At 34.7% G+C, this 25914-nt stretch overlaps 2 protein-coding genes across 2 annotated transcripts in view; both read left to right on the forward strand.

Moving 5' to 3' along the window:
* SYN2 (synapsin II) overlaps positions 1-19828 on the forward strand; it is a 296790-nt gene extending 276962 nt beyond the window's left edge. Inside the window, exons 12-13 of the mRNA XM_058565302.1 lie at positions 18499-18572; positions 19772-19828. Of these exons, the coding sequence (XP_058421285.1) occupies positions 18499-18572; positions 19772-19813 (116 nt within the window). The 3' untranslated portion in view covers positions 19814-19828. The remainder of the gene's footprint in view (positions 1-18498; positions 18573-19771) is intronic.
* Positions 18509-25914, forward strand: part of PPARG (peroxisome proliferator activated receptor gamma) — a 107658-nt gene continuing 100252 nt past the window's right edge. Inside the window, exon 1 of the mRNA XM_058565318.1 lies at positions 18509-18572. The gene's annotated coding sequence lies outside the window, so the exon portion shown is untranslated. The remainder of the gene's footprint in view (positions 18573-25914) is intronic.

A 25914-nucleotide genomic window follows, 5' to 3' on the forward strand; every position in this document is an offset into this window, starting at 1 on the left:
CAACAACTATCACCAGTATATGCTTAAATTTTTTTTTGTTTTAAAAAACAGGTTTATATATTCTTAATATTTTTCTTAATCAGTATTTTAATACTGATATTTAATTCAGAATATGAATATTTACATTTTTAACTGTTTCAGTTATTATATCAGGGCAAGTCACTTATCCTTTCTAACTCTTCGTTTCCTCATCTGTGAAGTGGGAAAAGTATCCCAGTTATTGTTTCATGCTTTTTTTTTTTTTGGTGTGATTATGACCTTAGCTCTGAATTTAATTGAGCTGATGTTTTAAAGAGAACCTTCATGGTTGTCTATGTCATAAGTAACTCTTTTACAAATGTTAATACCTCATCCTAGTACTAATTTTGAGATTGTTGCTAAGAATGAACTGAAGATAATGCTTGCCGTGCGGTGGTCAGTTTATAAAATGTTTCTGGAAATGTATCATCATTATTCAATTTAAAATTATATTCCTATTCCCTGATGACTTCGGACAAAAGTCAGTGTAATAATTATTTTTGTTTTATTGATAACATCTTTGTGAGTCCTGTGTAGATACAATGTGGACCCTCTTGTGTCAATATTGTATGTCTCGTGAGTCTAGAAGGCACAGATTGTGCTTTTATTTGATAAAGCTCTATTCTTTATATATTTTTTGGTGCACTCTGTGAGTACTTAATGTATGTCACCCAGGAGCAAATTTGCTTTATAATGTAACCTATGATCCTTTAGATCAAAAGACAGGTTAGTATTGCAGCTAAACGACTAAATAGTGACTAGTGCTTGTGGTAAAAATTGGGTCTCTTTGTAACAAGCTGTAACCAAAAAATAGTGTTTTGTGGCTCAAAAATTAATGTGCCTCCTAGTAAGCGACTAATTTACTAGTGAAGAGTAATTGGAAAAGCATATAATTAACCATGCATCATCCGAATAATAAATTTTAAATTCTCCTTATGAATTGTTAAATAAGACATTTTATTGTGAAGTGTCTCCTATGTAAGAAGGGGAGGGCCTTGGTTCCAGGCCTGAACCCCACTCTGCTCCTGGAGTATGGAGCTCCAAAGCCCAAATAGGACATAATTAGAAGGATGGGGAAGAAAAGGGCAAAGAAAGGCTCAGGCCAGTGCCTGTAGTTGAGTGAGTGTGCCTTCCCCTTTTGGGGGTGGGGAGCGGGGAGCAGTGTTAACTTCCATCTCTTGATAATACAGTTTGTGCTTTCTCAGAGTCGTTGCTGTACCTGTAGCTATTCCAGTGACCAGGCCATTCTCAACTTGAAAATCTTTGTTGAGACAGAGTGCAACGAGTCTCTCTTCCCTACTGCAAATTCTCAGATATAAGGGGGAAAAAAAATGAAGTAATCAATTCATGCAACATGAATCAATTACAACAGAGATTTCTAACCTTACAGTCAGGAATTAAACTAGACCACATAACAGTTTAGTTCAATTTGATTCAGTGTCTGTTTAGGAAACATTTTAATTCCACTTCATTGATTTTAGAAAATAAATTCATTGTTAGCTTTAACTGATTCACTATTTTTTAAACAAGACTTTAATTTGTGGACTCATCTAAGAGAATTATACTGTGTGGATAAGGCTTACTGAGACAAATTTTCTGACCTTCTGCGAAGAGTTCATATTAGCATAAATCTGAGGTGAGAATTCCTTCACAGTTTACTGCAGATAAGGAGAAGGCAGATATGAGGGAGGTAGAAAAATAGGGAAATACCCTATTTTTGGGGGTGTGAGAGATCTGTATGGTCAACTCCCACTGTCAGTAGGTTGCATAGTTACTGTGCATAGACCTAACATATAAGGTTGGTTTCTAAGAATTACCTTGCTCCTCAGTGACATCATAGCATTTTAGAGAAGCTTTAAATTCTAAAGTTGCCGCTTAGCGGTGTGAACACTCTCTGGCTCTGTAAGTTGCTTCAGGAGAGAATCTGGGAGAGTGAATGGAAAGAGGATATTCTTATGTTGTATGTTTAAGGAATAAATTTTCATTTATAGGGAAGGCAATGAGGAAACATACCTGTCAGACTGCCTGAGTACAACGTGAAGTGCTGGAAAGAACCCCATAACCTTGACCCCACCCACTGGCTGTCATGCCACCTTGAAAACTGTCTTTGTCATTTGAAAGTTTGGAGGCTACTTTCAAAATGCCAATATTTCTAGCGAAGTTGATTCTTTAAATCACTATCAGCAAAAATTTGAGAGGTTAGTTCCTAGTTTCCTTGCTACCTCAAAATAAGGCCTTTAAGGAATAGGAAACACATTTGGAGTTTGAAAGAGGGGATCAGGGGAAGGAAAAATAAAATTAAGTGATTCATGTCCTGGTTTCTCCGTAAACCAGCTTTCAAGTAACAAAATATGGTAATAGCCATTTGAAATAGTAGTGATAGGAAAGGATATGTTCCCCCATACGTGCCTTTATTTTTCTCTTAAAATCAGCGCAAGTTGTAATTCTTCCTTGAACCATTTTTTCCTTCAAAGAAAACAAGTTGTTATTCCCAAACATCAATTTACTTAGGAAATGTTATCAAAATTAAGGTTATGAGTTAGTAGTTGGTAAATGTAATCAAATGTCTGAATATTACCTCTCGCTATGTCTCTTATTTTCTCTGTGATGTTAGACAGAGAAAACTAGAAAACTAGACAGAAAAACTAGACAAATTATGTAGTCTCTTCAGGAGTTCGTTCTTCCAGACTTTTAAAGTAGCTTTCTAATAGATTGAAATGAGAGGACTCTTTCAATCATGTCAGAAAAAAATACGCCGAAGAAGAATAAATAATGCTTAATGCCTTGGCAGATCCACAGATTATAAAATTTCATACATGCTTTATTTTTTCTTTTATTTTTTTGCCAGAAATAGTTATGGCAAGCCAGCACATCTCTGTTAGAAGTTGAAGCTTAGTAGCCACCTCAAAAGCAAGTTCATTAATTCTGTGAATCAGCTGATAGACAGTGTTTAACAGTTAGGTACCGGCCACCCTCACGCCTATGACTAAGCATGTTGTTTACTTGTCATTCAGTTTTTCCACAGTATGGCTGAAGTCTGAATCTAAAGCAGGGAATCCCAAAGTCTTACCTTACTAAATGTTGTTCTTTTCTGTCAGTTGATAATTACCTGTGTAACCAAGTTTTTGATTGTAGATGGAAAAGTACTTATAACTTCTTTCTCTTCTTTTATATAGTGGGTAGAGTATATGCAAGAGAACAAACATATGAATGGTGTATATCTAATGATTCTATCTAAATGAAGAAGATACTTTAACAAATTATTTGCATATGTCAATAAAATCCAGAAGAGTGAAGAAAATACCCAGGCATTTGCCAATGTAGATTACTACATGTTTTCCTAAAGCATTTGGAACTAATTAAAAACATCCTGGCTTTATTTAAAGGCAATATAATATATTTTTAAACTTTATTTTCAACAAGGTCCAAATTAGTTGGCTTTTAGGACTAGAGCAGTACAGTGTCTACAAAAATATAGATTATCCGTTTCTTGAAGCAGGGACTGACTGGGTTTTATTCATCTTTCTATCTCCAGCATATAGCACAGTACTAGTAGGCACTCAATAAATATTTTAATAAGAATAAAGAAATAGTCTAAGGCAGTAGTTCTCAAAGTGTGGTCCTTGGACCAGCAGCAACAGCATCATCTGGGAACTTGGTAGAAATGCAAAATCTCAGGCCCCACCCCAGACCTGCTGGATCAGAAACTCTGGGGATGTGTTTTAACAAGCTCTCCAGGGGATTCTGTCTACTGTTTTGGAACCCTTCACCCAGGATGATTCCTGCATCGGATCTAATAGCCTGGAGCTCATTGGTCAGTGCACTTAGTTTGGATTATTTTTAGTAGGCCTTACCCTTGCCTATAGTTAAATTCTTTGCCTTTTCTCCCCATTGGTAGAATCTTTTGGGATCATCCTGTAAAATTAGCCGTATTGGTTTGGCATTTTATTACTTGGAGAAGCTCAGTGTTGTTGTCAATAAGCTTGTGTCAAGAGAAGCTAGCTGGCTCATCTCAGCTGGAGTGTCACTGGTTCTTCTTGCCATAGAATGGTTGCCAGGAATCCTGAGTCCCCAAGTTCCAAGACTACAGCTTCAAAGACTGGATTTATAAGATCACTGAGGATGATCCACCCCTAGAGGACTCACATTAAACAGACTTACAAGATAAAAATTTGTAAACCTCAGTTCCAGTTTAATAATAGCAGAAAATATACCCTTCCTAGTGATTGTTGATGAAAGGTTTTTTTTTTTTAAATTCTAAAATTCTATGATTCAGGAATTGGAGAAACTTCTGAAATATCTCTGATGTCACTATGATTTAGTTCAGGCTGCTTAGAACGCAGTTGGGCAATATATTGCACACTTTGATGCTATACCCCCACTTCTAGGATTTTTCCAAAGACATGGAGAATATAGGAAAAACCATATATACTTTCATAAAAGCATTGTTACAGGAACGAGTATTTGGAAGTAACTTAAATATTTAACAGCAGGGGAATGGTTAAGTAAATTATGATGTAATCACTAGGTGGAATGTTAGACAATAATCAATGACAATTTAGAAAACTGCTAGCAAATCTGAAAAATATTAAGTAAAAAAAGTAGCATAAAATAATGTATGTGCACCATTGATTGCAACCTCGTATAAACATATGTATATGAAAAAGTCCGGAAGGGAATATATAAAAATGATGATAGTTATATTAAAATAGTGAGGTTATGGAGGGCTTTTTGTTTGTTTTTATATTTTTCTCTTTTCCAAAGTTTAGCCAGTAGTATAAAATTCTATAATTAAAAGCATACATTTATAGCTTTCTTCTTTTTAGTGTATCTGTGACCCTGATCAGTAAAGATCAAGGCAAAGAGTAAATTAAACATTGAGAATCCTCTAGCTATTTTATTCCTTTAAAGCCATTGAAGATAATGTAAGGCACTACACGAATTATTTTCTGTTGTACCCAATTTTATTTCATACTTAATTTTATTTCACATACGGGGCTTCCCTGTATTCTTTGCTTGACTGACCTTTTTTTGGGAGGGAAAAAAAAATCCCATCTCTCCGTTATGTCCTCTGAGTTTTCTCAGCCATACATAAGGTTTGATTTTGTTGATTTCTTCAGGCCTGTGCTCTGTTTTATCTTTAGCGGACACTGATGAACAGGGCTTTTTAAAGATAGTTTCCAGAGTTATTTTATTTTGAAGCCACCTTCTCTTAAATTCTTTTTAAAAAAATATATTTATTGTGGGTTTCTTTCTTAAAATTAAATAACCTCATGAAGGAGTTATTTGGTTTTCCAACTCTTCACAGAATGCTGAACTTGTAATCATAAATAGCAGCTGATACAGAAGCATGTGAAGGTAAACTTTGACTACAAGTGGTCATCATAAGACCTTGATATAGTTGGTGATAATGTAATTTTTAAAATAGCAAGATTTAAAATAGCGAGTGAGTAGAGTTTTCCAAATTCTAATCAGACTTCTGAGTGAACACTGTAAAGGAACATTTATATATATGTATATATGTGTATATAAAGCGCACACACAGCAATAGCCTTTGAATTAATTAATTTTTCCTTTTTTCTGTTACATTCTTCTAGAAATCCCAAAAGTAAAATTAAGTAGTTTTGCCTTTGACCCAGATTACAGGTTACATTTTTCTTGTCACTTTCTTTGGGACTTCTTTTGAAAAATCTGTATCAGCTTGATGTCTTTAGAATAAATTTTATCTTAAATGAAAACAAAGTTTTAAAAGCTTTTTAGAAATTTTATATGAAGTGATATGAAATATTTCTCTTTTCTTTCAGCCTCCCCTGTTTCTGATGCTTTAATCCTTAATGAAGCTAACAAAATTCAGCTTATAGCTCTTAGAATTTGTTTATAGGTAAAATCAATGTGATGAGACCTCAAAGAACAAATCTACTGAGAAGAAGCTCCTTTTTAAAGAAGATTTATTTATTCAACAAATATCTGTTGAGCTCCTACTTAGTGCCAAGAGCTGTTTTAGAGAAGGAGAATAAAGCAGTGAACAAGACAGAAAAACTCCATCTCTCCTGGAGTTTACAATTATTGTTAGCTAGATTTAACAAGAACATTAGAGGGAGAGATGATGACTAAGAGGAGGCAATACTCTTGGCCCTTGCCTTGTGACTAGGCAGCCTTGCTAGGCCAACGTGGAGTCAGGTGGCTGTCTTTGAGTGTGTCTGGGAATATTTTTTCTAGATCTCTTACTATTATTTCAGGTTTTATGTATGTATTATGTATTGTATATTATATATAATGTATTTATTATATTACTTTATTTTTCTCTCGGTAATAAAGTTATTAACAAAGGAGGTAGGAATGCATCCTTTGTTAATAAGATATTACTAGTCTTGAAAATCCAAATAACAAGGTGATTATTCACTTTGCAGAAGGATTATTTGTTTTATAATGTTCTCACAATGGGTATATTTAAGGGGTTAACTATCCAGATGAATTTAGTTCATAACTTTACTTTAAAAAAATTATTTACACCTAACAAAAATGTAAAGCAAAGTCCACTGGGACTACCCCATTAAAATTTAAAAATCTTTTTTTTTTCCCCTGGGAAATAAAGTTAGCTACTTTCCTTTAAAAGCCTATTAAGAACTTTTACATATTAAGAATATATTATTTGAGTAAAAGGAGACCCAGATCCTATTTAAAATTAGTTATAGCTATTTCCAATTTCTGTATTCACAATCAAATTGTCTAACTACTGTTTCAATTCTGTTTTTAAATTGAGAGAAAATATCTTATTGACCACTGAGAAATAAATTCTGAACAACGTGAAACTTTTGGGAAAAAATAAGGAAAATAAATTTTGAAGGAATTTATATGAAGTTAAATAGAATTAATTCTTGCATATATAGAGTGACATGGAATGTTAGAGTGCAACTCAATGCAGATGTAACAAAATCTTTAAAATTTTGCAAATTTCACTACTTTGTTCAATTCCTCAAACTCCATAAACATTTATCAAATGACCACTAACTTGACAGCACTAGATATCCACACAGGAAACAAAATGTGCCCACCTGGAAACATGGCCTTAAAGATGGTGAGACGGGTGCTTTTCAGTCTTGAGGCTACACCAGGCTGGGTAGGTGAACCAGCATCTAGCACTGGGCGGGCAGATAACCTCAGCTCAGTCAAAGTTGAGAAGATAACTAAGTGATTGAACATAGCATGTCCTTCGGCACGGTTGTGTCTTTAAGGCGTTCACACGATTCATGCTCTGTATTCAACTATGCCTCCTGGAATGATCTTGGATCCTAAGAGAGCACAATACATAGACACAATTAATTTGTTTTCATTATGCACATGAAGTTTTTAAATGTCAGGTTGATTTCCTTTGTCCTATAACATGTGTGTGAAATATTTACCCTGGTCACCAGCTTTTGAATTCAGAAAATGCAGACTCATCTTAGCTGAGGTAAAACATAATTAAAAGGCAGATCTACTCTGAGATGTAGTCTGATGCGTTCCCTATTCTATATTATACATTATGTTTGCTGATTATTTGCTGTCATGTCTTATACTTTTTATGTACAAGTTCTGTGTACCAAGCAGAATTGTTAATTCCTAGAAGATAGGAATGACTGTTGTAATTCTTATTCCTCTTACATATATGTGCACTGCATACCTTCCTTAATTCACAGCCTATAAGCCAGGGGACTGGGTGCTTTATAAATACTTTATCATAAATACTTTTAAACTTGATTTGATTTTGAGGGCAGTTTGTGCTTTTTCAGTATCACTTGTATGAGATTTTCAGCGCCACCATTCACATTTTTAGGAAATTCCCTAAATTACTCTTTAAAATGTTAATTTCTATTTTATGTAATATTTTTTTATGATACGTAATGGTATGAAATTAATGCCAGAAGAGATTTTCATTTTACTATTCTAAAGCAGGCAAAATGGGATATGAAAGGGAAAAAAATGTTAATTATAGACCAGCATTCTATGTTGGATCTTTTAGTTGTTCCGGTCAGAAGAACAGGTTTTGAAATGGCCTAAGGGCCACAGCACTGTTTTACATTCTTGTTTGGAGGCTTCCACTGGCAACTGTAACAAATTCTGTTGAGTACTATAGCTGGAGAAAAGTTCATAATGGTATACAATACAAAATGTTATTTAGACTTATTACTTATGCATAAAATAAAATTGGTTCCCTTTCAAACTTTTTCTTAAGTGTTAGATAAAACGCTATCAAGTTTGGGCCTATTAATTTGTTTATATAAAATAATTGAATTGTTCAGCTATTTCCTATATGAATCACAAGTATTATCATCATAATTATTTAACAGTTACTCTCCTTTTACATAGTAGACATGGGTTTATGAGCAAATCATAATACCAAAGAAACTGATTTACATATAAAAGCAAAGCAAATAGATGAATTTTTTTTTATGTGGCCTTGTGACTCTACACACCCACTCCACTAGGAAGGCCTCCATTTGTGGATGTAGAACGAAAGTAGGAGTCTATAATGAAAGATCAATGCAGGGAATCTGCACCCTCTCCACCCTTGGGCACCCTGCCATTGTCCTCCTGCAGCCACACCTGGTCGTCTCTTACTAGGGCAAAAAAGTGCCCTGCTAGACACAACACCGAGAGAGAGAAGCCGAATGGCAGAGAGGATAGAGCATGATAGAAGGAAGGAGAAAGAGCTGAAACAGGTTTGAAGCTTTCTCTCATTGACGATCCAGACTTCAGTTCCCTTATTATTCTTTCGTGTATGGCTGGACACAGTGAATCGCACACATGTTCAAGTATATTCTAGGCACAAAGGGAGGCACTAAAGTTCCTAGAACTAGGAGTTTGTAATCTACATGAATCAAAAAGGGGTAAAGTTGAAACAGCCAACAATTCAGAGCAGTATATGAGTAGGGCTAAAATAAGTAAGGCAGAAAATGAATGCTACAAAAACTCAGAGATAGGCAAGATCAGCATAGATTGGAGAGTATACCCAGGAGAAGCCTTGTAGAGAGGGCGGGAGTTGAACTCGCCTTCGAAAGTTCAGAGACTGACAGGGTAACCTTATTAAAAAAACAAACTAAAAAATATACAGAAAAAGAAACAAAGAAAGGAATCAAAGTTAATGTGACATATCCAGAAGGAGCAAATCCGTAGAGATAGAAAGCAGATTAGCGGTTACCAGGGCCTAGGGGAGGGGGTGGGAGAGCAACTACTTAATGGGTACAGGATTTCCTTTTGAGGTGATTAAAATGTTTTGGAACTAGATAGAGGTGATGGTTGCACAACTTTAAGAATACACTAAATGCCACTGACTTGTATGCTTTAAAATAGTTAAGTTTATGTTCTGTGAATTTTACCTCAAAAAAAAAAAAAAAAAATCAGGGCTTGGGATAGCCAAAGAGCCAGGGAAAAGAATTTCCAGTATAAGAAAACAAAGCCCAGGGCCGGCCCCGTGGCTTAGCGGTTAAGTGCGTGCGCTCCGCTACTGGCGGCCCGGGTTCGGATCCCCGGCGCGCACCGACACACCGCTTCTCCGGCCATGCTGAGGCCGCGCCCCACATACAGCAACTAGAAGGATGTGCAGCTATGACATACAACTATCTACTGGGGCTTTGGGGAAAAAAAACGAAGAGGATTGGCAATAGATGTTAGCTCAGAGCCGGTCTTCCTCAGCAAAAAGAGGAGGATTAGCATGGATGTTAGCTCAGGGCTGATCTTCCTCACAAAAAAAAAACAACAACAACAAAGCCTGGAAGAGTGAATAAGCATGGATTTGGGGCGAACTTTGCAGAGATCAGTCCATTTGAAGTGGATAGTACATATACATGAGTAGTGAGAAATATGGTTGGAGATGTAGATTTTAGGTCAGATGAGAAAGGGTCTGGAATGCAGGCAAAGGAGTGCGGGTTTTATCTTATAAGGAGTGGTGAGATTCCAGGTCTTGAGGGGTGGGATGATTTAATCAGAAGATTAAATTGGCAGTGGTGTGCAGGGAAAGCGGTTTGGAGGCTATCGCAAAATCTGGACATGACATGAGGAGGGCCTGTAGGAACGAAGAGGAAGGGAAAATGTGAGACGTTCCAAAGCAGTGAGTGATACTCAAAGTGTGGTCTGCAGACTGATGCTGCTCACAGGCTCTTAGTTACTGACTTGGCACAAGATAAGTACAAATTTGAGGATAAACATTTAAAAACTTTTATATTGTCATGACGTTCAAGCACATGGTTTTGCATTTTGTAAAAGTATCCACAATGGATTGAAAAGACAAGTTCCTTTGCCTCAAAGTTAGAGCACCACTACCCTAAAGGATGATTTGACTTGGCTTAGTTCCTGAGCCTTAGGGCGGTCATCAGCCATTTACTCATTTTTATGGCTCACTTACTATGTGCCGCATGTGCTAGCTGCTGGGACTATGGCAGTAAGTAAGACACGCTGGTCGCTTCCCCTAGGGAGCTTCCTGTGTCATAGACAGTCCTTTGTCAAAAGGTTGCTAGAAATTAAAGGGAGGCATACTTCAGCTAGGAATAAGGAAAGAATTCTAATAACTACAGTTGTCCAGCAGTGGGAAAGGCTGCCTTGTGAGAAAGTGAGTGCTTTGTCAGTAGAGATACTCATGCAGAATCTGAATGGCCATCTGTCAAGAAGTCTTGTTTGAGAGGAGAAATGAATTAGGTAACTTATGAAGTCCCTTTCAACTTTACAGTATTGTGATTCCCTATTTTATAATATCAACTTAGTAGAACATATTTCACTCATAATTGACTGTATTGGAACACCAGTGTATACTAAGTGTCTGGCCATTTCATCAGTATTTATAACTACATTTCCTTAAATTTGAATGCAAATTCGATTTTAAACATATCTGCACAGTTAGTTCCTTTAAAAAGAATTGTTCTCTAATGCCTTCTCAGCCATCATTTATTTCCAATTTTAATGTTTGTAGTAAGTTCCTCTTCCACGTGATGTTTTTCACAAGTAATGCAAATTTCTGCAGATGTGAGTTACGTAAATCACAGTCATGCTGCTGATCTTTAAATCATTTTTTCTCGCTCTTGTGATGTAATGTTGTGGTTGAACAAGACCAGGCATGACTACCCATTTGGGGAATGTCTTTGGGATTCCATTTTAATGTGCGGGAAAGTTCAAATAACTTTTATTATTGAATGTATTTAGCTTAGTTATTACAAGCTTCAAACTGTAATTGTCAACAGCAGCTAGAATGATGACAGATTAGTTGCACTTTGGAGAGTCTGGAGGCCTTAGACTCCTGTAGGAGTGACATCCTCACTATATTTGTGGGGAAATTCTAGAGTACTTTCAATTTAAATAAGGGACATTATTTTCATAAGGATTGTTTTGGTGCTTATGGTACTAGGTGAAGAAAAAGCTGGCTGCAGAAGAAAAAATTCATTTCACTTCAAGTCCAGCAGAATATTTTGTTAAAATAGCCCCTTTTCATGGTGTATTATTAAAACAGCTTATACTTTTCATTAAAATATGTGTAAAATTTTGAATTGTGCCTAGAACAGTGCCCGGTATATAGTAGGTGCTCAATAAGTATTTATTGAATATGGTTCATCAAATGTAGGGTGATGGTGGACAAAGCATTTCAAATGGAAAAATAGTACGAGCATAGGCACAGGCATAGGGAAAATGTGAGTTTAGAGAAAAGCAAAGATAGTTTCCTTCAGGTAGCATTTATATGTAATACCAATGTGAAAACTTTTTGGCTGATAATTTTGGTGGCTTCTTAATTTCTGCACAATATTTAAAATACCAATGATGACTCCTTCTGATGCTTGTATCAAAAGTGAATAGCTGAGTTTAAACATAAAAAGTTATTACCCCTGACTAATCTGGATTTCTGAGCCTCTCATCTCCTTTCTGTCTTCTTCCTTCCTTTCCTCGGCCTCCTTCCTTCTTTATGCCCCTCAATTGTTGCTCGAGCTCTAGTGCTTATTCCCGCCGTTTCTCACCTTTTTTGTTTCATTCCCAGTGTTTCCTGTATTCTCTCTTTTTTCCTTCTTTTCTGTCTCTATTTCTCTCCCTCTGATGGCTCTCTTCCTTTTCCTGTTTCCCAATTGCTAATATCTCTGTTTTTGGTTAGGTCTCTAACTATAATATGGAAATGAAATGTATTTTTATCTGCTAGTCAAATGATGAAGTAGGAAATTTTTTTCTTTATTGAGGTATAACTGACACATAAAATAGTAAGATATTTAAAGTGTACATCGTGGTGATTTGATAGACATACATTGTAAAAGGATTCCCTCCCTCTGGTTAATTAACACATCCATCACCTCACATATTTATCTTTTTTTGAGGGGGGTGCAGAACATTTAAGTTCCACTCTAGCAAATTTCAATTATACAATACAATGTTATCAACTATAGTTACCATGCTTTACATTAGGGATGTTTTTATTCTGAATTTAACGTGAACAAAATGTTTATGTTGCTCTTTCTGAGACAAAATAAAATTGGTTATTACTTATAAATGGATTTTGATTGTTTTTTTAAAAAATTATTTAATCACTAATCCTCAAATTGGGAGAAGGGGGTCAATAGAACTTGACTGGTAAATCCTAGTAAAGCAGAGTAGCTTGTTGAAATGACTCCTAATTGTCTTTAACAACCTTAGTTTCTATCTCTTTTCCCAAATGGCAGATATATCAGATATATCATATGATCCTTTAGCATCTAATTTTTTTGTTACAAATTCATATATGCAGTTACACAATAGCTGGAATATTTTTCTGTTCCTTCTTTATCCCCAGTGCCTATAACACTGCTAACAAATATCAGATGCTCAACAAATAATTGTTGCTTTTTATTTTAAACCTACAGTCTCATTCAGCTTCCTAATCCTAAATAGCTATCATGACTTTTTGGAATAATATTACTCATTGGGATGACTTAGTTTTATGATGGATTTATAAATGTAACCATATGATTTCCTGCATAGGGAATTCTTTCTTTCCATTCAGTCTACCCTTTAGTCTATTCCACAGTTTCAATCCTTAGCCAAAATGTCATTTAACCATCCTTCTAAAGGACTCTTCCTTAGTTATCTCAAGCACCAAAAAAGTAATCTAGCTATTGATAGTAATAGTTAATATTTATTGAGTGCTTAATCTGTGTCAGGCTCTATTTTAAGCACATTACATACATTATCTCATTTTATTCTTCCAACAACCATATAAGGTATACAGTATTATCTCTATTTTGCAGATGAAAAAACAAATGGAGAGAGGTAAAATAACCTGCCAGGTGATAAAACTAGGATTTGAACCCAAGCAACCTGAACCCAGCCACCTTGTCTTGCACTCTTTAACAAGAACCTCATTTTCCAGGATTTAACTTGCCAGAGAATGAGATGTCTGCACCCCCCACCACCATTCCACACTTAACAAATAGATCTACACAAGTATAACTGTATTCAGGTGTAACCATGGGGTAGATGTAAACTTGTAGTTGTTCTGTTTCACTGCAAATCAGTTTATGTGCCTTGTTAGTGGTTAGCAACTTGAAAGTACTTATTCTTATTCTTGTAACAGGTAAATTAGAGCCCCGAATCTTTCACTTACATTCAGTAACTCCACCCTCACTTAAAACCAACCATTGTTAGGAATAATTCTTTATTTCCATTTTCTCTCTCTCTCAAATTCCTCTTAATTCATAAAGTCATTTTATTTTGTCATCCTACGATATAGAGGTCGATTTAAATAGCAAATTTTGCATGACCCTTGTAAAAATCTAGGGCAGGATGCAATTGGCCTGTCTTGAGTGTGGCCTCTAAAGGAATCAGTAGGCTATTGTGGGGGTGGGTTGCGAAGGGCAGTGGCAGACCCATGTATTTAGTTTGATGGGATAAAAATTAGTCATTTGGGAGTGTTTACATACTTTCACCTTCCGCCAGTCCACCAAAGAGAATTTTTATTTGACAATACAGCACCCGCTTCCCTAGCCTTAGAAAAGGTGATCTTACAGGGTCATTTCCTAGATTTTTGTGATAAAGTATTGGAGAATGAGTAGAAAGGGACTGCACGTGAAAAGCTGGAGGAGATTTAAGTTGATATACATAATAAAGTGCTGGGGAGGAGAGGGAGATGGCGAGATTATGAGTTTACTGGGCTAGGAATAGAGAAAGTGTTTAGTGGGAGGGCTTTTGGTGAAGGAGACACTTTGGAGAGTATGGTGTGTGAAAAAAATTGAAGGGAAGGGGGAGAAAGGGGTAGGAGAAGAGTTGCTTGTAGTTATAAATTGAATCTCCTTTAACGTATTTTGAAAGACCTGAGTAAACAATGGCATTCCTTTTAATCTTGCAGGGAATGAGGAATAGCCAAGGTTGACTTGTTCTTCTTTAATTCTTCAGAGTCAGTTTGGGTGATGTTGAGTTTGAGGTTCCTGAAGAACCTCAGGTAAGGGTGTTCAAAATGTTGGAAATACAGATTTAGAACTCTTGAGAGAAGAGTTGTGGTTAGAGAGAAAGATTTGGGAGCTATAAGGAAGTAGATGTGTTTATGGGTAAGAGTGAAGCTAAGAAGGAACTTTGAGAACATGTAAAGTAGAAAAGCTCAAAAAGAAGAGGTACCAAGAAAAGGGACTAAAATAGTAGTCATATGGTAGGATAAGAATTCAGGAGAAACTGGTCTCTGGGTAGCCAAGTGAGGAGACAGTTTCAATAGTAGAGGATGGACAGAATATCAAATGCTGCAGAGGCAGAGACAGCAGTGGGCTGGAGCTAGCTCAGACTGACTTGTGGAAAGTCCCTTGTTAAGTTTTCAGGATTTTTGTGAGCCGACTGTTATCCACAGCCATTATTAAAAATTAAATTGTGTATACTTACAATTTAACAAGTTACGTTAAAAACAAAGGTAATAAACACACACTGCAGCACTTCCTAATAATATTACATTGTTGAGGTGTTCGGGTTGATTGTGTCTGTATGGTGGAAATATTGTATACTGTTGTGAGCTACTGCACCGGCTCTTCCCACCTCTGCTCTCAGTGACATCACGCTGATAGCTTGAAATCAGTCACGGTTGGAGTATTTACACCACAGAAATTGGTAAACACTACAAATCAGAGCATTTTTCCCTGCAAGAGGAGCCAGTAGTTAAACATTTACCAGCAACTATTGGATAAATAGAATGAAAATCAAGAAAACTCCAGTACCCACAGCATAACAGGGTCTCCTTGGCAGCTGGATCTGGAGTCTGGATGTTGCTATAAAGACCTTTAATAAAATCTTTTTAAAAGGGGGAAAAAAAAAAGAAAAGTCTAATACATTTAGCAAGAAGGAGACAAATTGTAACTTTTGCACACCACAGTAAAGTGGGTTGAGGAGTGAAATAGTAGAAAGTGAAGAAACAAATGTTCAAATAAGTTTGAGAACTATTGAGTTAAATAGTTAAGCAGATTGTTATTGTTGATTTTTTTTTTCAAATTGTAGGGCTTACAGAGTATACAATGCTAATGTACTTTATTAATCTCCAAAAAAGGAACAACATATGCAAATTTATTTTGTGATAGAACTTTTTCTGTTGGAAAATCTTAAAGAACTAGTTATCTGTGGAACACATTTTGGGAAATGCTGCTATAGTATTGCACAATTAAGATGATGTTGGTTGTAAGTTTGAGGTAAATATTCTTGTTATTAAAGTTTTCAGTTTACTAAAGAAACATTGTCAAGAATGGATGTTGAATTTTATTTTATTTTTTTGTATTTTTTGAGATAATCATGTGGTTTCTTTTAAAATTTGACCTAGTGCTGTGACATGTTATTTAATAGATATTCTAAGAGTAAATCTTCTTTGCTTTTCTGAGATAAATCAGACTTGATTGTGGTTTAATCAATTAGTATACTATTGGTTTATTCAATTAGTATACTATTGAATTATTCATTAACATTTTATCTATAATTTTAAATCAATATCAATAAGTGGGACTGGTATTTTTCTCTGTTCTTTATTAGGTTTTAATATCAATATTATGCTACTTTTGAAAAATTAATTTGGTCACTGTATTTTTTTCTACTTAGAAAGAGTTTTGTGGCAAGAAAATTAACTCTTCTTTGAAAGTTTGAAAAAATTGATCTGTAAAGTTATCTAGGCCCAGAGCTTTTGGGGGAAGTAATTCTTTGATAAATTTTCAGTGATTTCCATTGTTAATTATTTTTCTATTTCTTAAGTCAACTTTTACCATTTATATCATTTCAGACAAATTATTCTGAGTAAACTGCCCTCTGGCCTGCATTATTATTTACTTAGATTCTGGTAAAAATCCTATCTCAGATATAAAAAGTTGAATGAGTAGATATAAACAGCCCCTATCTGATGTGGGTTCTGTTGAAATATGAGGGGCTTATCTGTTATCTTCAGCCTAGTTCTCTGGCTTATAGGGATGAGTAGAAGGATTTATAATCTAATGAATATAAACCAATCTGTGTTTAACTGACCTGATGGAGAACATGAAAGAACTATAATCCATAATATATATTGCCCCCAGAATGGATCTTGTTTCTGCCCTATAATAATAAAATAAATCCTATATTTTATAGCATTTTAGTATGTTTATGTGTATGTAATTTAGTTTATATAATTAATTTTATAATGAATGAATATGAATTATAATTAACAAATATTTCTAACTTATTTTATTATTTTATTATTTATATATCAATTTAAATTATTTAGATAAAAATTATATTATTTAAGTAAAAATAATTTAGTAATATTATTAATATTAATATAATAGTGTTTTATGGTATATTTATTTATAAAATAAAATACTATGTTTTATCTCTGGAAACTATACCTTCTATGGTACAGTGCAATTCTGAATGGATACAGAAAGGAGATTGCTGATCTTGGTGATGAGAAGGGGTTTGGGGAAAGGTTAAGAGTTCTGTCTGCCTCTGAAAGTCACAGGGGCCAGCCCACTTTTCTGTTTGATCCAGCTCTTAGGGCTACAAGCTAGGATTAGATAACAGTTTCCAGAAATCTTGACTTTCTTGTGTACTTCTTAATGAATTCATATGTATTTCAAAGGAAAACTGGGACCAGTGTCAAGGAAAGCTAGTGTGACTTAATCTTAACCTGGAGTCAACATTCTTTAATTTTTCAGATAGAAATTTTGTTCAGATTTTCTTTATTAATGTTCTTTTCTTTTGTTTTCACATGTTTAAGCCCTTTTTAGTTGACATAAATGTAGAAAAAAATCAAAAGTGGTAATCCATTCGGGATAAAGTTGTTTCTCGTGTGTTATGCATATTCTGTATAATGAACAGTTTTGGTGTGGATACTCCTTTCATTTTTGACTAACAGATTAGAGAGTGTTTATGTAAATTGTTATGATAGAGCTCAACAGTCAGAAAACAGAACATACAGGTCTAAAATACTGAGAGATTACCCTTTTCTATAGAAGAATATGTCCCATTTTGAAAGCAAAATTGTTACTTTATTATTGATATTGAGTCCACATTAAGAGATTTTCAGTTTCCAAACAGAAGTATTAAACAACGCTAGAGAAACAAACAAATAATCAAACAAAATACATTGGCTATAGTTTATATTCTTTCATATTAGGAATAACAAAATGGGAAAACGTTTTATATTGCTGATCCACTACTTTTATGCCATGCTGTGGGTAATAGAATAGTTTTTGCAAATTCCAAATTTGTAAAAGTGCAGAATTAAAAAAGGAAAAAAGTTTAGAATTTTGTGTAGGTTAGACTGTGCAGAATGTTGGATCTGGATGTTGGGGCTCTTAGGCCCTGATGATAAGGCTTTTGGCACGAGATGCTGTTTTGTCTTTATGGAATGTACAGCTATTTAGGATCCCTGAGCCCTTCATTAGAGCCAAGGATATGAATCCTAAGACCTTTGGCACATTTACTTAGATAATCTGCTCTCTGGGTCTTCTTTTTAAAAATCTCCTCCACATAGAATGTGCTGCATCTACTGTCCCTAGATGGTTGTGACACATGATGATACTTTTACCTTAGGCTAAACAGCCATGTACCATCTAGAATTAGGTTATATTTTAATAAATGTCATCTTTGCTGTGCATAACTCAGTCATCTATCTTTTGAGGTTATTAATCCTTTTAAGATCTAGTTTTTGTTAAATCTACACGATAATGTAGGTGTCATTATTAATTTGACATAAAAGATAGACGAGATAAAGGACCTTAACTCATGATCAGTCATAGAACTGGGAAAGTAGCTGACGTTAATCTAGTACACGTCTCTATAGGAAGATTCTCCAGCCCTGCATGACTTACGAGTCAGCTGGTAGTCTGCTGGAGACTACTTTCTAGAGAATACAAAGCATTATGAGCTCAGGGAGAGCAAAACATTCAGAATGAAGCCCAACAGAGAAATTTATTTGTGCTTGTACATTTTGGCAGCCTAGGTTGTCTGAGAATTTTGAATATGTGTGTATATTAAAAATCTTGTTTCTTTTTAATTGTACAGATTTGAAAGAAGCCAACTCTAACCCACAGATATACAAGAAGGCCATTTTCTCAAACAAGAGTCGCCCTTTAACAGTAGGTGAACTCAGCATTTATTATACTAAATTTGTGTTTTAAAGTATCTTTTTTAAAGAACATGCAAATTCTTCCTGATATTTTATTGTAAAATTTCTTAGAGAGCTTTTATTTTGACTATCAGAATGCTTTCTACTGTATAATTTACCATTGAAGGAGTACACAGTAACATGTTTGTCTAAGACAAAGCGAAGATAGAGAAGTGACCTAGAAGTTGAGAAATAACTCATATCCTTAGAAATAAATCTTAAGTACAAGTATATTATTTTAGGTTCCTATGATATATATAATTAAATTGAGATAAAAATTAGAATATCTTGCCTGGTTCCTTGTAGGCCATGCAACCATGATTCCTGGTCACAGAGGATAAAATAGCTTTAATATCCAATACACAAGTATGTATATTTTATTCAAGGGGTTATAATCCAATACTATCAATATTTATTTTATTGCTCAAATTATTCTAGCTCTCAATGCCCAAAGCTAGAATTAATTTGGACAATAAAATAAATAGCGATAGTATTGGATTATAACCCCCCTAACAAAATATATATACATGATTCCATACTGGTATAAATAAATGACTGAATAAATAAATAAATAAATGGGAGGAGGAGAACTTTACCTTGCAGAATTTAAATTAGTAAATGTAAAAGGAAAGAGGGAAATAGGAAATTGCTGTCAAGGAACCGCAGTAATAATTGCTGCAGGTAAGATCCACCACTGAATACTAAAATTAGTGAAAGTGTAAGGAGAAGCAGAATATGTGCATAACCTCCAGAATATCTCCCCCCAAATGTTTATTAGGGAAAAATAGTATCTTTACAGTGGAGAATCCTGGCAGACACCACCCTAACCAAATGATCAAGATTAATATCAATAGTAATAAGACGTATTGAGCTCATATACCCCCTGATAAATTGTCCTGAAAAGGGCACATCATGCCTTTGGTATTCATCCCTAAAATTCATAACCTCAATTGAATCCTGAGAAAACTTTAGACAAACCTAAATAGAGAGACATTCTACAAAATACCTGACCAGCATTCTTCAACACTGTCAGGGGCATAAAAGACAAGTAAAGGCTGAGGAACTATACATTAAACGAACTATACATTAAATAAGTTATTATTAAATAATAATAAGTTATTATTATAAGTAATAATATAATAATATTATATCAATTATATCTCAATAAAGCTATTAAAAGAAAAGAAGACCGAGGAACTACCACAGATTTAGAGGAAAATAAGGAGACCTTGCAACTAAATGCAATGTCGGGTCCTGGATTGGATCCTGGAACCGAGGAAGGACAAGAGTGGGAAAACTGGTCAAATCAAAATTAAGTAGTTTATAGTATTGTGCCAATGTTAATTTATCAGGATTGATCCCTGTACTGTGGTCGTACTATGTTAACAGGAGGGGAAGCTAGGTGAAGGGTACATGGGAACTCTCTCTAGTATCTTTGCAACTTTTCTGTCAGCCTCAAATTATTTCAAAATAAAAAGTTCTTTAAAAGTCACATTGGAGTCACTAAATAGTCATTCTCGTTAGACTTTCACTGATTTATAGAGTTTCTGTTTGTTTACAAATCTTAGAATAGAGAGAAACAGAGCATTCTTTTCATCAAGGATACGCCTTGAGCTGTGTTTCTTAATCCTGTCCATTCACACTGGCATCCCTACCGCCACAAGTTTGGTCTCCACTTAATACTTCAGCCAGTTATTTCCAGTCTCCTGAAAACCTGTGAGTGGGAAAATTCCACAAGGCTCTGCCTCCTCGGGAACCACCTCTTAGCAAAGTTTTTAGTTGGCGACAACCAGTGTCTGATTCAAATGTTCAAACCAAAACAGTGGAAGTATTTAGATCTCAATAATCTCTCGGTCCACAAATTTTCATTATCCAAGACAAAATTTGAGCAAGAACGTAGAATTAGTAGTCTTACATTTGCATGGTGAAGATGAGAGAAGAGCATATTGTTTTTAGGTAAAATGTCTGGGATTTCCATGAATACAGATAGTACTAAGGGAACTTTGATTCTTAAAGGAAATCAATAGCAGCATTGTTTGCTTAGAAAATCAGTTTAACTTTAGAAAAACCTAAAGCCATTTAAAATCGCAAGACCAAGCTCTTGAAAGACAAAGCAGGGGACAGGTATGTACTTTGGCATCTGAAAGTGAGTGTTTGGTCTGAATTTAAGCGTTTGGGCAAGAAAAATAAAATGCTAAGTGTTAGGAATTCTTTCCTTAAAAGTTTTCTTGCTGTCAACTCTGTGTATGTGCAACCAATTTAGTAAACTACACTACTTCACACACTTTAGGTGAAACAAGAAGAAACAGAAGTTGTACCTAGAGTAGTCAAGTTCATTGAGACAGCAAGTAGAGTGGGTGGTTGCCAGCAGCTGGGAGGAGGGGAGAATGGGGAGTTAGTGTTTAATGGGGACAGTTTCAGTTTGGGAAGATGAAACAGTTCTGGAGGTGGATGGTGGTGATAGTTGCAGAACAGTGTGAATGTAGTTAGTTAATACCACAGAACTGTACATTTAAAAATGGTTAAAATGGTAAAATTTTGTGTTATGTATATTTTACCACAATAAAAAAAAAGAGGGGCTGGCCCAGTGGCATAGTGGTTAAGTTCACTTGCTCCACTTCAGCGGCCGGGGGTTCATGGGTTCAGCTCCTGGGTGCAGACCTACATGCTGCTCATCAAGCCATGCTGTGGCAGGTGTCCCACATACAAAGTAGAGGAAGATGGGCATGGATGTTAGCCCAGGGCCAATCTTCCTTAGCAAAAAGAGGAGGATTGGCAACAGATGTGAGCTCAGGGCTAATCTTGTTCACAAGGAAAAAAAAAAAAAAGAAAAGTCTTGAACAGTTACATTCCACTTCTTTGCCAGGGTGCCCAGCTATGAGGAGAATCTCTGCTTGGGGGCATTTAACCTGAGGAATTTTTTTTTTTTTTTAATCTAGAGATGATTCCCTGGACATCATTCACCAACTGGCAGTTTAAATGGCCCTTATATCGTAAATTGTACAAGTAAAAAGAAACCTGGTACACAGGAAACAGTAGAGCTGAGGTGGTTGGGAGAGTTCCTTGTGGGGTTAATTTATAACTAAGACAAATGAATCTATAAAAGGAAGAAAAGCCCCGTAAGAAATATGTTAACTGATGGTAAGAGAGAAAAAAGGGTTTAGATAAAAGATATCTGAACTTGTTTGGTCCCAATGATTTTATGGCTGAGGAATTCAATTATAGGTGTACTGGGTGGAGCAAATCACAATTCTGTAAATTACTAATAGGACACAATGATCTTTATCATTTTCTGTATGTGCTCACATGCAAAGTTCAGTCCTGCCCTCTGTAAATAAACTCTCTGCCTAGCTATACGGCCGTGTATGAATTCAGGGCTTCAAGAACATAGATAGTGTTTACTTCTAAAACCTTAACAAGGGGGAGGTCGTACATTTAGAAATAAGATTAGGAACTAGGACAAATTACTTTTGCTTTTGAATTTTGGCCATTGGGTTTGTTTCACTTTACATTAATTTCTTTTAAGACATTTTTATTTCTGAAAAGCTGTGAAAATATTTTTTAAAATAAACAGACCACACTTAATCACACATAAAGTACTATACTTACTTCTGCGTAGTTTCTGCCAGTTCTTGTTAAGGTGTATACATTTTTTACTGACTAACAGTTACTATGTATGTAGCATTTTTGCTTCTTTCTCTGTTAGATCACGTAAGTTTTCCTTTGTTTCTACCTGGCTTTCAGATTTATCATAATGGCAACATAATAGTCCATGTTAGTGATATCACATAATTTACTAAGCCAGCTTTTAGGTGGTTTCTAAGTTTTTTATTATTATACAATTACTATTTATTCTCATACCATTACAAGTAGTGAATATCTTCATGCACGTATTTCACTTTTAAAAAGTTATTTTCTTCAAATAAATTGGCAGAAGAGGAATTTCTGTGTTAAGAGGTTTGAGTGACTATATTACTCTTGCGTTATTAGTTTTTATGACATTTCAAATTGCTCTGAGGATATATTAGTAGGAAAATAAACATATTCCCAAAACATACATTTAAATTATTTCTATTCATTTAAATCAGTTATCATTTAGCTATGGCTTTACGTGTGTGGTGGTGCAGAATGAGAAATTTCACCAATTGTTGAGGTATCAGAATAGTATATATATAAATATTTTGAGGGTTGAAAAAACACACTTAATCACAAGGAATTTGCAGATTATTTCCTGAGGCTATGCTACATTTCAATAAAATGCGAAGACTGTGCTGCGGGTCCCTTATGGCCCTTAAGTGCACATGTTGCTAGTTGTTGGAAAGGAATGATGGCTTCTGAAAATGCAGGTTTAACAAAGTAGGACTTTCACAGAGATGGATACAAATCAGTTTTTAAAAAAGATTTATTTAAATCAAATATTTTAAATTTGTGGTTTGAATATTTGTGGGGAATAATAATTTTAGAATAAAAATATAATGATAAGAGAATTTTAAGATACAAAATTATGTGGTTAAAATATCTTACAATGACTAGGAAGAATATTACATGTGATTGTCTTTCCTTTTTATTCTGAATTTTCATTTGGGGCTTAAGTGTTACAGTTAATTACGTGAAAGAGACATTATAGCTTTTAACTACAATATAGTGTGTTGTGTTTTTTAATATCAAATAGTGTAAACAATAAAGATCATTTTACAGAAAAACATTATAATCTTAACATCATTTTTCAAACTATTCTAATTTCTACAAGTTGTCTTCCAGTTCTTAATACATATACATGCATATTTTTAGATGTCTATATACTATTTGAGAAAGAAAATACATTGCTATCCCTGACCCTCAATATCTATAAAATTAAGGGATTGTGATAAATGATAAATTTTCTTTCCATTCAAAAACAATGTTTTAAAACCTAGCTGTGTCTAAACTATATACTATTTTCTGGAAAAATGTATAAGTCAATCATAGTGGTTACTATCTTGACTCAAAAATGTGAGTCACAACTGTAAAATTTTGAGGGTTAATTCCTAAAAATTAAGCCTGAAAGAAAAACTTCTGTGATACAGACTACGAATCAACAGTTTGTTTAACTGCAGAATGCATGGTAAGGAGGGGTTTGATTATTTGAGATTCTTAAGTAATAATGTAAATAAGGCAGTGTTTTCAAGTAGTAATTTTAATAAAACCTACTGTACGAATATGTCTAAAAAGATACAAAAATTACTTTTGACAATTTCTTAATTTTCATTTCTATCCTGAACTTTCATTCTCATAAAATTTTTTGAAAATCTTTTCATAATTTCTTAATGTTTTCATTAACACTTTATAAAATTATTGATTAGGGACCTATTTGTACACAGAACTGCAGTAGGTACTATATCAAACACTGGGGCAGATTTTTTTCCTTGTTTTTTCCTTGGGCAAAATTGGAGCATTATTTCAACCTTGTATCTGTTAATTTCTCTGATTGTCCACTTCAGTTTTAACCAATGAATTATTACCTTATATAAAAGTGAACTAGTTAGGAAAAATGTACATGTCTTCCCTTTTCACAATTTTGTTTGCCTTTTTAAAAAATGCTAATACCGAGCTCTACAGTCCTAGAGCATGCTTGGATATTTCCAATAACTCGTATGCTACAAATAATGTGTATAAATTCTACACAGTATCTTATAGTAAGAGCTCAGTGATTGGAAGCCACTATTAGTCCATGGAACATAAAAGTGAAGCAACTGTGATCTTTCATGTTATTCTAGTTTTTTTTCTTTCTTTATGGTCATGAACTCCTCTTCCTTTAGTCCAGATCCTGTGATCTGAAATCATTTAAATTATTAAAAGTTTGATATTTTTAACCTTTTATACTCCCAGTAGACAGGACATAGGAAATTTTGTGACGTAAACATCTTTATTAATCTTTAAAAGTCATAAGACTTGGTAGCTGGGACGAGAAACAATTAGGTATAAATTTCAGGGAAATACCGTAATGACATGACTTTTGTTTCTTTTGTTAGCAAGCCGCATGGCTTTCCTCTCAAACCCAAGGAGTAGGTAGTATGGTCTCCTTTTATGATTTCAGTTTCATCTGCATCACAGAAATATATGTTTCCCTAAGTTTGCTCACTATAATTTGTGATTGCTATTTTTCTTATCTGCGGAGGAAGTGCAACAGCTCCCACTGGGGAAATACCATGTTAAGTTGATCCTAAAATAAGAAATCTAAGGGAAAGGTCACATCCTAATAACTTGTGCAAATTTAAATTCCCATGGAGCTTTAAAATTATTTTGTAGGAGTAGAGTATTAACAATGTGTTGTTGAACTTCTTCCAAATAGCGTCGTAAAGTTGACAGCACTGCTGTGTACACAAGTAACCACTGCAGTACAAATACAATTGACAAGACCTGATTTTTTTTTTAGCAATCTATTTTGAATATATGGAGAAAGCTGGGATAACTAATAAACCACAAAATATTTTTTGTTGTTTTCACTGAAAATATAAGGAGTATTACTCAGAAGTACTATAATAATTACATGCAAACAATGGAAATGATTTTTCCTCTTACTATAGAGATGTTTAATACTCAACTTGTTACCAGCACTGACCTCCAGTCATACTTTGGAAGAACCCTAACCATGTAATCCCAGAGAAAATTGCTGCTTTGGGTGTCAGGACACCGGGGTCGTAGTCTCTCCTCTTCTGTTAATTGGCAAACTCTTAAAAACTCAGGATGTCCATTTCCTTATCCGTGAAGTGGGAAATGTTTATTGTGAGAATCAAGTAAGATCAAATACATAAAGGGCTTAGAAAAATTTTACAGCATTATTTAAGGAATTACTATACTTTGCCTTTAATTTTTATCTTTTCCAAATGAAGAAATCTAAATAGACAGGGGACAAGTTCCGTATTCTGCCCCACTCATAGGGTCACCAGCATACCCTAATCAGTGCTCCACTCCCTGGCCAGATCCACGTCATTCTTCAAAAGGATGGGGTTTGAGTGGAAGCCGCTCCATTACCTGCGGGGTACACAGGTATTCCGTTTTGTGGTCAGGATTGATTGTTTCCTAGCACGGACTAATGTTTTCTTGAGGATGTGGTGTTGGAAATGTGTCTTAAATATTTATTTATTTATTATCTATTTATTTGTTGCTTTAGAGAAATGTACATCTTTATTCCTTAGTCTCTACTTTCTTATTACAAATTAAAGTGGTGCCAAATGCATTTTTTTGCCTTTTTGACCTACTGCTGTTTATTTATTTAATGGTGATCATGTATTTTCAGTAATTTAAGGATTTATAGGAGCATACCTGGGTGC

The sequence above is a fragment of the Diceros bicornis genome, chromosome 2 (assembly GCF_020826845.1).
Source record: "Diceros bicornis minor isolate mBicDic1 chromosome 2, mDicBic1.mat.cur, whole genome shotgun sequence".
NCBI classification, from domain to species: domain Eukaryota; kingdom Metazoa; phylum Chordata; class Mammalia; order Perissodactyla; family Rhinocerotidae; genus Diceros; species Diceros bicornis.